This window comes from Panthera onca, chromosome B3, assembly GCF_046562875.1.
Source record: "Panthera onca isolate mPanOnc1 chromosome B3, mPanOnc1 haplotype 2, whole genome shotgun sequence".
Classification (NCBI taxonomy): Eukaryota; Metazoa; Chordata; class Mammalia; order Carnivora; family Felidae; genus Panthera; species Panthera onca.
Genome location: NC_138344.1, coordinates 121,654,747 through 121,668,584, shown reverse-complemented (window position 1 = coordinate 121,668,584; position 13,838 = coordinate 121,654,747). Strand labels below are relative to the sequence as shown.

At 39.8% G+C, this 13,838-nt stretch overlaps 2 protein-coding genes across 2 annotated transcripts in view; one reads left to right on the top strand and one right to left on the bottom strand.

The window, feature by feature from the left end:
* The window catches only part of SNW1 (SNW domain containing 1), a 33,334-nt gene extending 28,095 nt beyond the window's left edge, over nt 1–5,239 (top strand). Inside the window, exons 12-14 of the mRNA XM_060620413.2 lie at nt 2,125–2,242; nt 4,303–4,466; nt 4,547–5,239. Coding sequence (XP_060476396.1) covers nt 2,125–2,242; nt 4,303–4,466; nt 4,547–4,745 — 481 coding nt within the window. The 3' untranslated portion in view covers nt 4,746–5,239. The remainder of the gene's footprint in view (nt 1–2,124; nt 2,243–4,302; nt 4,467–4,546) is intronic.
* On the bottom strand, nt 5,233–13,837 carry SLIRP (SRA stem-loop interacting RNA binding protein). The gene is made up of 4 exons (XM_060620419.3): nt 13,710–13,837; nt 10,210–10,268; nt 5,798–5,905; nt 5,233–5,345 (listed from the first exon to the last, which is right to left on the bottom strand). Exons 1-4 carry the CDS (start codon nt 13,804–13,806, stop codon nt 5,274–5,276), a joined length of 336 nt encoding a protein of 111 aa, XP_060476402.1. The 5' UTR covers nt 13,807–13,837; the 3' UTR covers nt 5,233–5,273.
* Nucleotide 13,838: the final 1 nt, after the last annotated feature.

Genomic DNA, 13,838 nt, shown 5'->3' with positions numbered 1-13,838 from the left:
GTTTGATAACTTACTAGATCAGCACTATTTTCTCACACCAAACTATTTACTTTTTCTTAGAAGAAGAATTGACTGTCCCTGGAAGTAATCCTTTCTTATCACCCTGTAGATGTATAGAATAAGCTAGAATTGCGAATGACAGAGGGATATAGAAAAGGGAGTTCAGATCATGTTTGTGAAGGTAGTAGATAGGACTGTTCTGGTCTGTTCTTTTCCTATTTTAAATGGTGAGACCAACATTATGTGCCTGTTCCTCCAGGCAGAGAATAAGCGTCTGTACTTTTTAAAAAATTATTATTTTTTTAATGTTTATTTTGAGAGAGAGAGCGCGCACATGCGTGGGTTGGGGAGGGGGCGGGGGGGGGGGTGGGGGGAGAGAATCCCAACCAGGCTCCTTGCTGTCGGCACAGAGCTTAATGTGAGGCTCAGTCTCATGAACCGTGAGATCATGACCGAAGCCTAAGTCACAGTCGGATGCTCAACGAACTGAGGCACCCAGGCGCCCCAAAGCTTCTGTGCTTTCATTGAGATACTCCTACATGCAGAGGACTGTCCCGAGTACGGTGGCAGATAAGAGCAGATTTTGAGAAGTGAAAATCAGCCTCTTCTCATGAGCAGTTCTATTAAAATTCAAAGACAGAGCTACCATGTAAAATTACTTGGGAAAATGGACCAGAGCACTGTTAATAAGTACAGACCTGCGTGAAACAAACAAAATATTTGCATGGGGACTTGGACTAAAGTAGGGATTGGTAAAGTTTATGGTTCAAAGGCTGAGGCCTGAATTCTGAGAGTTAAATACAACTATGAAACATTGTCTTTCCATATGAGCAGTTTTCCACACTCTCATCATTTTGTGAGCTATTGATAAATCCATTTTTTTTTCAAGTCATGTACTAAACATGAAAAAGAAGATTCCTGCTGGTGGTGGTCTTTGTTATTTAATGGCATAGCTCATCTCCCTGGGTAAGTGAAGCCCTGGAGAAGCAGAAAATCTGAATTTCAAATTGTGGATAATAGCGGTGTAGAAGAGAGTGGAATGAAATGTGAAAGTGCACAATTAATGATACTCTTGCTCTGAAATTCCTAAGCTGTAAAAAATTAAAATGGCTCTGTAGATAAATTGGGCCCTTAAAAACAGTAAAGTGGTTATGAGAATTGATAATGTAGAAAGACTGTAAACTTATGACTGGGTGAAAATTAGGTTGTCTATAGAAATCATTTTAAGACTTGAGTTTCAGGCCACCTGGGTGGCTCAGTTGGTTAAGCATCCAACTTCGGCTCAGGTCATGATCTCATGGTTCATGAGTTCAAGCCCAGCTTCGGTCTCTGTGCTGATAGCTCAGAGCCTAGAGCCTGCTTTGAATTCTGTGTCTCCCTCTCTCTGCCCTTCCCCGGCTTCCACTGTCTCTCTCTCTCTCTCTCTCTCAAAAAAAGTAGCACTCTGTCTCTCAAAAAAAATAGATTGACAGACCTGAGTTTCTGGTAAAATAAGTGATGACAGTTACCAGGGTTTCATTATGATATAGATTGCATACATACTGAAACAGCAGGGGAATTAAGATAATCTGAATATTGAAAATCATCCTGAGTAATCCAGTCATTGATATGTTTTTCTCAAAATTCTTATAGGATAAAATTACTAAATGTGGTTCAGGTGAAGAACTGATTCTGGCTTACTGACAGTGATTCATATGATACATCTAATTTGCATCCAGTGCCCCCCCCCCCCCAGTCCAACCCTCACATAATAGCAAATATAGACTAGCAATTTTCTATCTCAGCATGCTCTGTTAGGTGATTTCTTTTCTTTTTTTTTTCTTCCTTTTTTTTTTTTGTAAGGTGATTTCTTGTATTAAACATTTCATGTCTAGAGTGAGTCTCTTGACAGTTCTTTTCACTGAACAGAAAGGCCTGATTGTAAAACCCCACCTCTTCTAATAATCACATCTCTGAAGTGCTGTAAGGACTGCCAGCCCAATTATGCATTATCAGGGAATATATGTTCACAAGATCTGAACAGGATATATTCATTAACTTTGCTTCTGAGATTGGTTAGGTTGAAATTGAAATTCAGCTTGTCTGTGAAGAGTTTTCAGTTAGCAACATTATATTTCAAAACAGGTCAAAACTGCAGAGAAATGAAAATCGAGATATCAGCGAAGTCATTGCTCTTGGTGTACCCAATCCTCGGACGTCCAATGAAGTTCAGTATGACCAAAGGCTCTTCAACCAGTCCAAGGTACAAGGAATTTAGAAATAGCATGTCTTAAGTGTTGATACGAATACAGTCCTCAGGGAAAAGAAAATTAACGTATCTTAGATTTGGATCAATCTAAGTAAGGTATGCTGGCATAATGAGAGAAAAATATTACAAGTTATGTGTTATAACTTAGCTGCTTTATCTTATTTGATCTTTGATGCAAGTAAGATGAAACAACTCTGATTTTGCCCTCTTACAGTTGGCTAAGATTTAAGACACTAGTAGAAAATGAAAGAAATTAGGTGATTTAAAAAAAACCTAATATATTGGTCTTTTATTTCTAAAATAGACCCAGTGTCCTACAAAACTATCTCTTTTGGTTCTTTGTTGATCTTTGAAAAAAACAAAAACAACTTTTTAATGCTATAGAATCACATAAACTTGAGATCTTTAAAAGATGAAGCTAAAAAACTAAATTTAAGTGCTAAACTAGCTATCAGGAAATCTGATTCCTAGAAGCTATTGTTACTAACTAGCTAGGACACATTAGGACTGAAGAAGTATCTTTATGTTTTAGTCTACCCAACATTGATTATTTACAGGCATAAGACCTTTAGATCAAAGATAGATGTGCTTTGCCCTCAAGGAACCTTCAAGTCTACTGGAAAATACATATATGTATATAAATAAGGACAAGGCAGGCTGTAATAAAAATATAGACCTAGAAGTGAAGTTCTACTGGGATATGGAACAGAAAAGTTTATTGACTCCGAGGCTTCAGGGAGATTTGAAGGTAGCATTTGAGTAAGTTCTTTTAGTTTAATAACTTATTAGGTACTTTTTTACATTCCTGGCATTGTTCTTTTACTTGTATTATTTCAATCCTTTAAAAGCCCTATGACTTCATACTATTTGTTACAACCTCTGTATGTTTGAGACACATACAGGTTTAGCTAGAAACTGATAGAAGATTAAAACATGGGCTGTCTTGATTTCAAAGTTTGTGTTCTTAAACACTATGCTGTGGTAATTTACCAGGCTGAGCAAAGGGGTTAGGCATGAAAGTTTCATGTAAGTAAATATTTATGACTGTCACCTCTTACAAGCTTAAGCTTAAATTATTTCAAAGTTGTAATAAAAATTTTCCTAAAAAAGGACATCCCGTAGTAAGGAACCATCCAAATATATGAAGCAAGTTCCTTGTTGTCTTAGGATTTTCATTAAGAGCCTTATTGTCTCTTGCTATAATAGTGATTGTTCTTGGAGTGCCTGGGTGACTCAGTTGAGCATCTTGATTTCAGCTCAGGTTACGATCCTAGGGTCATGGGAGCCTGCTTAAGATTCTTGCTCTCGCCCTCTGCCCCCTCCCCAGCACATGTTCTCTCTCTCTTAGATAGATAGATAGATAGATAGATAGATAGATAGATAGATACAGACAGGCAGGCAGGCAGGCAGGCAGACAGTGATGTTCTCAGGGAGTTAAGGGCTGTGACATTTATTCTAAACAATTTTTTTTACGTTTATTTATTTTTGAGAGAGAGACAGAGTGAAAATGGGAGAGGGGCAGAGAGACAGGGAGACACAGAATCCACAGCAGGCTCCAGGCTCCAAGCTGTCAGCACAGAGCCCAATGTGGGGCTTGAACCCACAAACCGCAAGATCATGACCTGAGCCAAAGTTGGACACTTAAGCAACTGAGCCACCCAGGTGCCCCTATTCTAAATGAAATCATACAGGGACGCCTGCCTATACAGCATGCAACTCTTGACGTCAGGGATGTGAGTTTAAGCCCCATGTTGGGCATAGAAGTTACATGATAAATAAATCAGAGTGACATCAGGTAAATGGTACTTGACAATTCTTTCATCTTTTTGCCATTGTCTGTAAAATTGAAATTGTCAAGTACCTGTTTATACTACTATCCCCCAATTTTAATGACTACTTCACTAAAGTAGTCAGACTTGTTAATTAGCACTGTATTTAACCTAAGGACCAAAGGTGGTAAGAATGAAAATTTGTGGACTTTTTTTAATGAAGATCATTTTAATTTGCAGTTCAGATTGCTGAAAATGTGAACTTTTAATGTCCTTGTTCCACAGGGTATGGACAGTGGTTTTGCAGGTGGAGAAGATGAAATTTACAATGTTTATGATCAAGCCTGGAGAGGTGGTAAAGATATGGCCCAGAATATTTACAGGCCCAGTAAAAATCTGGACAAGGACATGTATGGTGATGACCTAGAAGCCAGAATAAAGACCAACAGGTACCAAGGCAGACAGCTCAGTCTCACTGTTTGCACTAGTGAAAACAAAGTGGTTCATAGTCCTTTTTCTTTTTCCCTAGATTTGTTCCCGATAAGGAGTTTTCTGGTTCAGACCGTAGGCAGAGAGGCCGAGAAGGACCAGTTCAGTTTGAGGAAGATCCTTTTGGTTTAGACAAGTTTTTGGAAGAAGCCAAACAGCACGGTGGCTCTAAAAGACCCTCAGACAGCAGCCGCCCCAAGGAACATGAGCATGAAGGCAAGAAGAGGAGGAAGGAGTAGATACACCGTTCTTCAAAGTGAATGAACTTTTGTCCATAACCCTAATGATGCAAGTCAGATGGGGAAACACTTTGTAAATGGCCAGGATAAAAACCAAATCTGGGTGTCAGACCCCAGCACTACTTTTTATTACGGGAGTAAGGGGGGGGTGGTGGAAAATTCTTTGAACTATTTAGTTTTTTTAAAGAGTGGGTTGTGTTTGTGTTTCTCCTACCTTTTGGCATTTATAGAACATACTGCCCCACACATGAAATTAAGACCACTTCCTTTTGTGTGATGTTAGTACTTTGGGGATAATATTTTGTGTAAAAAGGACTGCTGATGAATACAGTTGCCCCAATCACAGTGAGTAGAAGGATGTTCACATACTAGAACTGTCCTGCCAAATGACGCCTGCCCCTCCTGAGCTCAGTTTTCATTTGGAGTGGGGAAAGCAAGCTCTTGCTTGGTGCAACTACTTGTTTCAAATAAAAACATTTAGACAAAATTTTCAATTTTGTTTACTTTATTTAATAGGTAGTAACAGTCTCAAAAATCTTTTTCCTCATCAGATGTTTGATCCCCTTGCAAAATTTTTGGTCTTTGAGCTTGAATGTGGAGCTGAGAAAAATCAAATAAGCATTGTAAGGAAAGACAGTATCTGCAAAAACATTACAACTGACTGAAAACTGCCACTTTAAGACTGCCTTTTTATTATGGAGTCAGCAGCAATAAGTCAAGAGGATGTTATTTGTTCCCTGCTCTTAAAACTAAATCGGTTTGACCCAAGGTTGCATGGTAAGTGGAAAAGCCAGGATTTCAACAACAGTCTCCCTACCTTGTAAGTAAGTTCCCACTGCTCTATGTTAGATACACCTTGCTAACCATTAAAGGGTCTTCCTGTACTACCCTCCCCAGACATTTTAGAACTGGCACTCTCCCACCACCACCATTCTTTAACCAGTATTAAGGAAACCTTAGTTACAAATCTCCCAAAGACCTTGTCATTCCATACTTTTGACCTACTGACTGATATATAGAAAGCTCATGACATTATACAGAAAAATGTTTACCTTTACTCCATCAATGATATGATTTTCTTGCTGTAGTGCATTCTGAAGTTCTTCTTCTGAAGAAAACTGAATCCAACCCATACCTCTGTGAAACCCAGTCTCTTTGTCCTAAAAATTCAAAATTTAGGAAGAGATTAATCATGAACTTGAAAAACGTTTCCATGAGCTCCAAAACAAACTACCAACTTTTCATCTGCCAAAACGGCATAACAGACATTATTAAAGATGTCGAAAAACTCAGTTACCAAAGGGTTAACTGCCATGTTAATCTTAACATTCTGCTTTTCTGATGCCACTGAGAAGTAACGTATAGGTAGTAAAGTTTCTTTGTCATTCAAGATACAAACCACACTAAAATAAGGGAAATTTTAATCACATAAATACAGTACTCTAACTTCCTCATTTCTAGAAACTAAAAAATTAATTAAGCCTCAAAATCTAGGTGCATTTCTGGTAATTTTGGATACCAATTACTCTCATCACCACTACTACATTATAATCACATACTCCCTATTCCTAATGAAAAATAGGAAAAAAGAAAAAATATATACAGTATTACCCTTATTTACCTAGCTCCAGACTTCAAGGTGCTTCCCTTTGTGCATAGGACAAGAGTGCTTATTATCCAACCTATACATCAGCACGTGTGGAAAAGATTCTGGTGTGCTTCGAAGCACCCTGCTATTTAAAGACGAGGGGTGCCTGGGTGGCTCAGTCAGTTAAGCATCCAACTCTTGATTTTGGCTCAAGTTATGACCTCAAGGTTGTGAGATCAAGCCTGCCATTGGGCTCTGTGCTGGTCATGGAGCCCGCTTAAGATTCTCTCTCTCCCTCTGCCCCTCCCCACCCAAATAAAAAGAACAGATACAAAGATGTCTATTCACTCAGTGTACATCATCATCATCATCAATCTTGTTACAAAGTTATGTTGTGCTCCACACCACCCCCAAACCAAATTCTTAGAAGTTGCCCCCATCGGGGCGCCTGGGTGGCGCAGTCGGTTAAGCGTCCGACTTCAGCCAGGTCACGATCTCACGGTCCGTGAGTTCGAGCCCCGCGTCAGGCTCTGGGCTGATGGCTCAGAGCCTGGAGCCTGTTTCCGATTCTGTGTCTCCCTCTCTCTCTGTCCCTCCCCCGTTCATGCTCTGTCTCTCTCTGTCCCAAAAAATAAAATAAACGTTGGAAAAAAAAAAAAAAAAAAAAAAAAAAAAAAAAAAAAGAAGTTGCCCCCATATTTAAAAGGTGACTTTTTTTTGAGAGAGAGAAAATAGTGGGAGAGGGGGGCAGATGGAGGGAGAGACAGAATCTTAAGCAGGTTCCATGCTCAGCACAAAGCATAGGGCTCAGTCCCACGACCCTAGGATCGTGACCTGAGCTAAAATCAAGAGTCTGAGGCTCAACTGACTGAGCCACCCGGGCACTCCTAAAAGGTGACTTTTTAAGTATAAATCTAGACTGCAGGAAGTTTCTGGTAATGTTCCAGTGATTCACTCCTTACCTCAGAAAGATACAATTTCTCCTCTACCTCCTTATGACCATTGCTGTAAAAGCTTTAAAAATTTTGTGTGTCGGGGGAGCCTGGGTGGTTTAGTCAGTTAAGTGTCCAGCTCTTGATTTCAGCTCAGGTCATGATCTCCCAGTCGTGAGACTGCACACTGAATGTGGAGCCTGCTTGGGATTCTCTCTCACCTCTCTCTGCCCTTCCCCTCCTCACACACACACTCTCTCTCTCTCTCTAAATAAATAAACATTTGAAAAAAATGTTTTGGGTTTGTGTAAAACTTAAGTACTGTGTATCTAAGATAGGAACCTGGATTTCTAACTTGAGTACATGAATTTGTTTACCAGAAACTTTTTTCCTGTTACATTTTATTTAGTTTTACCAAGAATCAAAATTTTCTTTTGTTTAAATCTAAACCTGTTAACTCCAGGTCCTAAATTATTTTATTTATACTTCTGAGAGGGAAATGGGAACCAAGAAAAATGTGTTACTATTTTTGGATAAAATTTTTTAATGCTCTTCAAAAAACACAAGTTTCATACTCTGTAAAATTGTAGTTTTTAAGCTTATAGAAACATTTTCATGTCAGTAATACATGTGCCTCATTCTTTTAATCAACTGTATAAAAAACTCCATTGTATCAATGAATATTTAATCCCATTGATAAACATTTAGGTTCTTTCTGGTAATATTACTATTTTTTTTATTTAGTTTAGTTTAAAGAGAGAAAGTGCAAGCAGGCGAGAGGGGCAGAGGGAGAGACAGAGAATCTTAAGCAGGCTCCATGCTCATCACGTAGCCCAATGCAATACTCGATCTCAGAACTCTGGGATCATGACCTGAGCCGAAATCAGGAGTCAGACGCTTAACCAACTGAGTACCCAGGCGCCCCTTTCCAGTTATATTAGTGAACAATGTTGCTTTGAGCATTCTTAACCACACCATTTCTGCAGAATAAATGCCTAAAAATGGAATTGCTAGATCAAAGCAAATACAAATTCTGGATTTTGATTTTACCAAACTACCCTTCAGAAATGAAGTAAACTTCTGAGCAATTTCAGTGCCAGCTTCCCTACACCCTCACTAGCACTAGATAGGAGTAATCTATTAGATCCTTGGAAAGCAACAAACATTAAGAGTTAAGAATTTAAATTTCTTTAAGTTGATATTTTACCATAGTCTTCTCAGTGTCATGAGGAAAAAAGGGGCAGTTTTAGTGAAGCACCTGTAAACTTTGTGTGTACTCACATCACACCATCAAAAATCCAGTAATTCTAGAAAGCCCACAGAAAAATACAGCCCAGAATAAAGCAAAACAAATTCATAAACTGATTTCTAAACCTTCCTTAGAAAGCAAAGGAGGGGTGCCAGGGTGGCTCAGTTCGGGGAGCATCTGACTTCGGCTCACGTCATGATCTCATAGTTCGTGGGTTCAAGCCCCACGTCAGGCTCTGTGCTAACAGCTCAGAGCCTGGAGCCCGCTTCAGATTCTGTGTCTACCTCTCTCTGTCCCTCCTCTGCGCGTGCTCTGTCTCTCTCTCTTTCAAAAATAAACATTAAAATTTTTAAAGGAAATATAACAAATATAAAAATACTAAAAGAAAAAAGGCATTCAACTTAATAAGGATAAAGATTAAAACAGATATTCTCTACCAGTTGAAAAAAAAATTTTTTTAAATGTTTATTTATTTTTGAGAGACAGCATGAGCAGGAGAGGGGCAGAGAGAGAGGATGACAGAATTGGAAGCAGGCTCCAGACTCAGCTGTCAGCAGAGAGCCCGACATAAGGCTCAAACCTATGAACCATGAGATCATGACCTGGGCCAAAGTCAGACACTTTAACCGACTACGCCACCCAGGTGCCCCTCCACCAATTAATTTTCAGATAAAATCATCCTTTAGTATCAAGTCCTTACTATAATACTGGAGTGGGCAGAATTCAAAGATGGCCCTGTGATCTACACATGTCCCACCAAGTTACCCTCTGTATAACCCCTTCCCCTTGAGGGTGTGTGGGACCTGTGACATGCTTCTAACCAAAAGAATATGGCAAAAATGATGGGATGCCACTCCCATGACTATGTTCTAAGACAAACTTAACAGACTAGACAGAGAAACTCCTCTGCTGACTTTGAAGAAGTAAGCTGCCATGTTGGGGGAGCCTACAGACCTCCCAGGTAACAAGGAACTGCAGGTAGTCCCTACAAGCTGAAAGCCAGCAAAAAGGTAGATACCTCAGTCCGACAGTTCAAAGATGAATTCTGCAAACAACCTGAGGGATCTTGGACATCAATCTTTCCCAGTTGAGCCTCTGATAAGACCAAAGCCCCAGCTGACACCTGGCCTGCAACTATATGAGACCCTGAGCAGAGGACCCAGTAAGGCTATGCCCAGGTTCCTGATCTGCTGAAACTGTGGATAACATATGTTTGTTGTTTTGAGTCCTTACATTTGTGATAATTTGTTATGTGCAGGATAAGTTTGTTTTTTTTTTTACTTTTTAATCAGTATCACCCATAATTTTATCCATAAAGACTCTGAACAGCTTTTACTTCATTAGAAAGTCATACAAGTTGATATGTTTTTTTTTTTAATTTTTTTTTTTTTTTAACGTTTATTTATTTTTGAGACAGAGAGAGACAGAGCATGAATGGGGGAGGGGCAGAGAGAGAGGGAGACACAGAATCGGAAGCAGGCTCCAGGCTCTGAGCCATCAGCCCAGAGCCGGACGCGGGGCTCGAACTCACGGACCGTGAGATCGTGACCTGAGCCGAAGTCGGACGCTTAACCGACTGAGCCACCCAGGCGCCCCAAGTTGATATGTTTTGACAAAAACTCAAGAATTCGAGGATAAAATTTGAGGATCAAGGATGAAAGGATAACTTTTTTTTTTTTCAAAGAGAATACTCACAAAAGGTATGATGCACTTTCGTATATGGCCAAACTGTGCAAAGTGTTCTCTCAGCTCACCTGTATAGGAAGAGAAAACATGTTAAAAGTAGTTCATGTATTTTGGGGTACCTGGCTGGCTTAGTCGGTAAAGCATGTGACTCTTGAAATCGGAGTTGTGAGTTCAAGCCCCACGTTGGGCACAGAGATTACTTAAAAACAAACAACAAAAAAGGAGTTAATATATTTTGTATCTTTCATCCTAGATTGTAGGTAGAAACCAAAAGTGGGCCTAGAGTTCCCAAACATTTTGTGAACAGGAGCTACTTTGCATTTCCTTGAAGCCTTAAGATTTTGGAAGCAGCTATGGTACTGACTACAGATCTTCAGGTTATGATGGGGTTACAGCTGATAAACCTATTGTAAGTTGAAAATATCCTAAGTTGAAAATGCATTTAATACACCTAACCTACTGAACAGCATAGCTTAGCCTAGCCTACATCATAAAAAAGTTTTTTTGTTTATTTTTTTATTTTTGAGAGAGAGAGCATGAGCAGGGGAAGAACAGAGAGAGGGAGACACAGAATCTGAAGCAGGCTCCAGGCTCTGAGCTGTCAGCACAGAGCCTGGCACGGGGCTTGAACCCATGACCTGAGCCAAAGTCAGACACTTAACTGACTGAGCCACCCAGGCACCCCTAGCCTAGCCAGCTTAAACATGCTCAGAATACTTACATTAGCCTATAGTCAGGCAAAACCATCTAATGCAAAACCTATTTTATAGTAAAGTGTTGAATTTCTTATGTAATTTATTGACTACTGAAAATGAAAACCAGAATGGTGGTTAAGGGCACAGAGTAAGTCTATGAGTTGTTTACCCTCGTAATCACATGGCTCACTGGGAGCTGCATCTTGCTGCTGCTGCTGCTGCCTAGTATCACAAAAGAGTATCATACTGCATATCACTAGCACAGGGAAAAAAATCAAAATTTAAAGCAGAGTTTCTTCAGAATGTGTATCACTATTGCAACATTGTAAAGTCAAAAAATTGTAAATGAAACCACTGTAAGTCAAGAACCATTTCTATAAAGCTGCAATGTACCAGATTTGGGGAAAGTGTGTGTAGGGACACACACAGATAAATTGCTGAGTTGACTGTAGTCTTCATCCCCTGCAGAGGAGTATCTTCATCATAGTGTCAGGTGCATGGATAACAATCCTTGTGAGAAATTCACACAAAAGACAATTTAACCGTAGTGTGTTGTTTAAGCCCTTGCCTTCCATAAAGTTTACACTCAGTTAAAAAGCTGATACTTTAAAATTTGTTGAGATGACCCTGCTTACCCTTCCTGCTTTATTTCCCATTGCTGGCCCATAGTTACTCTCTAGTATAGCAAATGAAATTCTGTGTGTCCCGTGGATTTCCATCTTTGTCTATCGTTATTTCCCCTTGTTATGTCGGTAATCCTGTCTCTTCCTGCCTAAATTGTAATTATCCTTCAAGATCCAAGCCAAATATATCCACTGAATATTAATTTATCGGGGATCTACTCAATACAAAACAATGTTATTATCCTGACCCAAGTCCTCAAAGATGCATAGTAATCTTAAAAATCAAAAATACATGATCTCTTCTGAACTACAGTGCTTGTACTTTCCCTGATTGATATTTCATATTACCTGGTTATTTCCCCTAGCTCATCTAAACCTCACTGCTTCAACAATTGCCTGTATCTGTTGTAAGTCTCCTCACCCTCACCACAACACCATAACTTTCCCGAGTGTTGAGTCCACTATGTCAATAGTAACTGATACACAGTAGGGCAATATTTGATGAATGAATAAATGCCTAGTAATGCTTCAGCAACCCATAGGGACTAAATTTCTGAAGAGCTCTCCCAGTTGGTCAAATCAGTTGTCAACATCAGGACCTCAGAGACCATGTTACTGGAGAATAAGCAAAATAGTGTTAAATATACACGTTTTAAACCAGGTATTGAAAGTTCTAGAAAACATTCACTTCCAAAACAAACTAGTTCTGGAAGGTAACCCTCTTCCCAAATCACCTATAACTGTTAAGGGAAAACAGCTGCAAGCACCAAGAACAATGCCCACCACAAACACTCCTTAAATATTTGCTGAATGAATGAATGAACTGAGAGAGGATGTTTCAAAGTTGTATGTTACATAGACTCTTTGTAAGAGTTTTAAACCAACCCATTATGGTCTGTACACCTGCAACTGCAAGATGCTGATGAAATCCCTGGGCCTTTACACAGTTTCACGGAGCCTAAGCAAGACACTGTACTGGCTTGATCTTCACCTGCCACATATTGAGAAAGTGAGGCACAAACTGATCTATTTTCCATTCCACTACCCACACCTGGACCACAAAAACTAAGAGGTGAGTAATCCCAGTTCCATTCTTTTCTTTAAGGGAGATGACCTGATACATGAAAACCTATAAAACTGACCGTGGATTTTTAATTTTTGGTAGGCAAATATAAAAACATTTTCTCAAAACTGCAACTGACAAAAATCAATGTTGGTGAGAGATTTCAATACTGATTACTCCCAACCCTCTATCTCCAGCCTAGGTCTCTCCCCTTGAGCTTCAATTACAGTAATCATGAAAATGATTATCATTCATTGAGCACTTATGTATCTAGCACAGGTCTAAGCGGTTTACATATAAACTCATTTTAACCCAATCAAAAATCCTATGAGGAAAGTTATTACTGACTCCATTTCACAGATGAAACTGAATTACAGTAGTGAGCCCTTTTCCCAAATTACCTCCCTTTTTTGTTGCACAAGTATTAAATGGCCGAGGTGGAATTCTAACCTGCGCAGTATGTTTAAAAGGGCACTTCTCAATCTCTACACAATCCTCTCTGTCCACTTGCTGACGGAGACCTCACAGGTTTTTCTCAAACTCAACACATTTAACCTTTAACTCCTCTTCTGTAAACCTGCTGCTTCCACATCCTAACCACGATATTCACCAACGCTAAAAACCTGGAAGTTGTTCTTTTTCCGTCATTCCGTACTCTTTCCCATTCAAACCATCGCGAAAAGCCGTTGATTTTGTTCTGTTAACATAGGTGGATCTGACCCGCTTTTCTACAACTACACTATTTCAGGTCCTCTTCTTAGGACTAAATTACTGAAACTGCCTTTTAGTTCGTCTCCCCGCCTTCAACCTTACCAGTTTGAATCCATCCTCCATACCGCAATCAAAATAGTCCCTTCTAAATCGTACATCTTAACGTTTGCAAGTAACGAACTGCCACCAAATCACTCCCGCAGGCAGGAGACCCTAAATACGTGCCGCAAAAGCTCAAGACGCATCCCCAATTAATTGAAAAAAAAAAAAAAAAAAAAAATTCTGCTCACTGGCTTGCTCAGGAGCAACAGCTCTTAATCCAGCTACCACGCTGATTCCAGCGCCCCGCCAAAAGCAGTGCTTTTGAGGATCGCTTGAGCCTCAAACTTCCGCCCCTAATACGTCTCCATCACTCACTCGAGGCTGCGGTCCAGGGAATTTTTCTGACGAAAGCCACCGGCCGGCTAGCACTAGTACGCAGCGCCATAGCACCCCTCACCGCTGAAGCCGCCATCTTTAGATTAAGGACCTCTGTGACCAGTGGTC

Excerpts from the sequence above, each read along its gene's own strand:
- SLIRP (XM_060620419.3), bottom strand. The coding sequence starts at position 13,806 with ATGGCGGCTTCAGCGGTGAGGGGTGCTATGGCGCTGCGTACTAGTGCT. Across the intron at positions 5,906-10,209 it reads GAAAGTGCATCATACCTTTT|GACAAAGAGACTGGGTTTCA; the intron begins GTGAGTATTCTC and ends TTGAATTTTTAG. Across the intron at positions 5,346-5,797 it reads ATATCATTGATGGAGTAAAG|CTCCACATTCAAGCTCAAAG; the intron begins GTAAACATTTTT and ends GATTTTTCTCAG.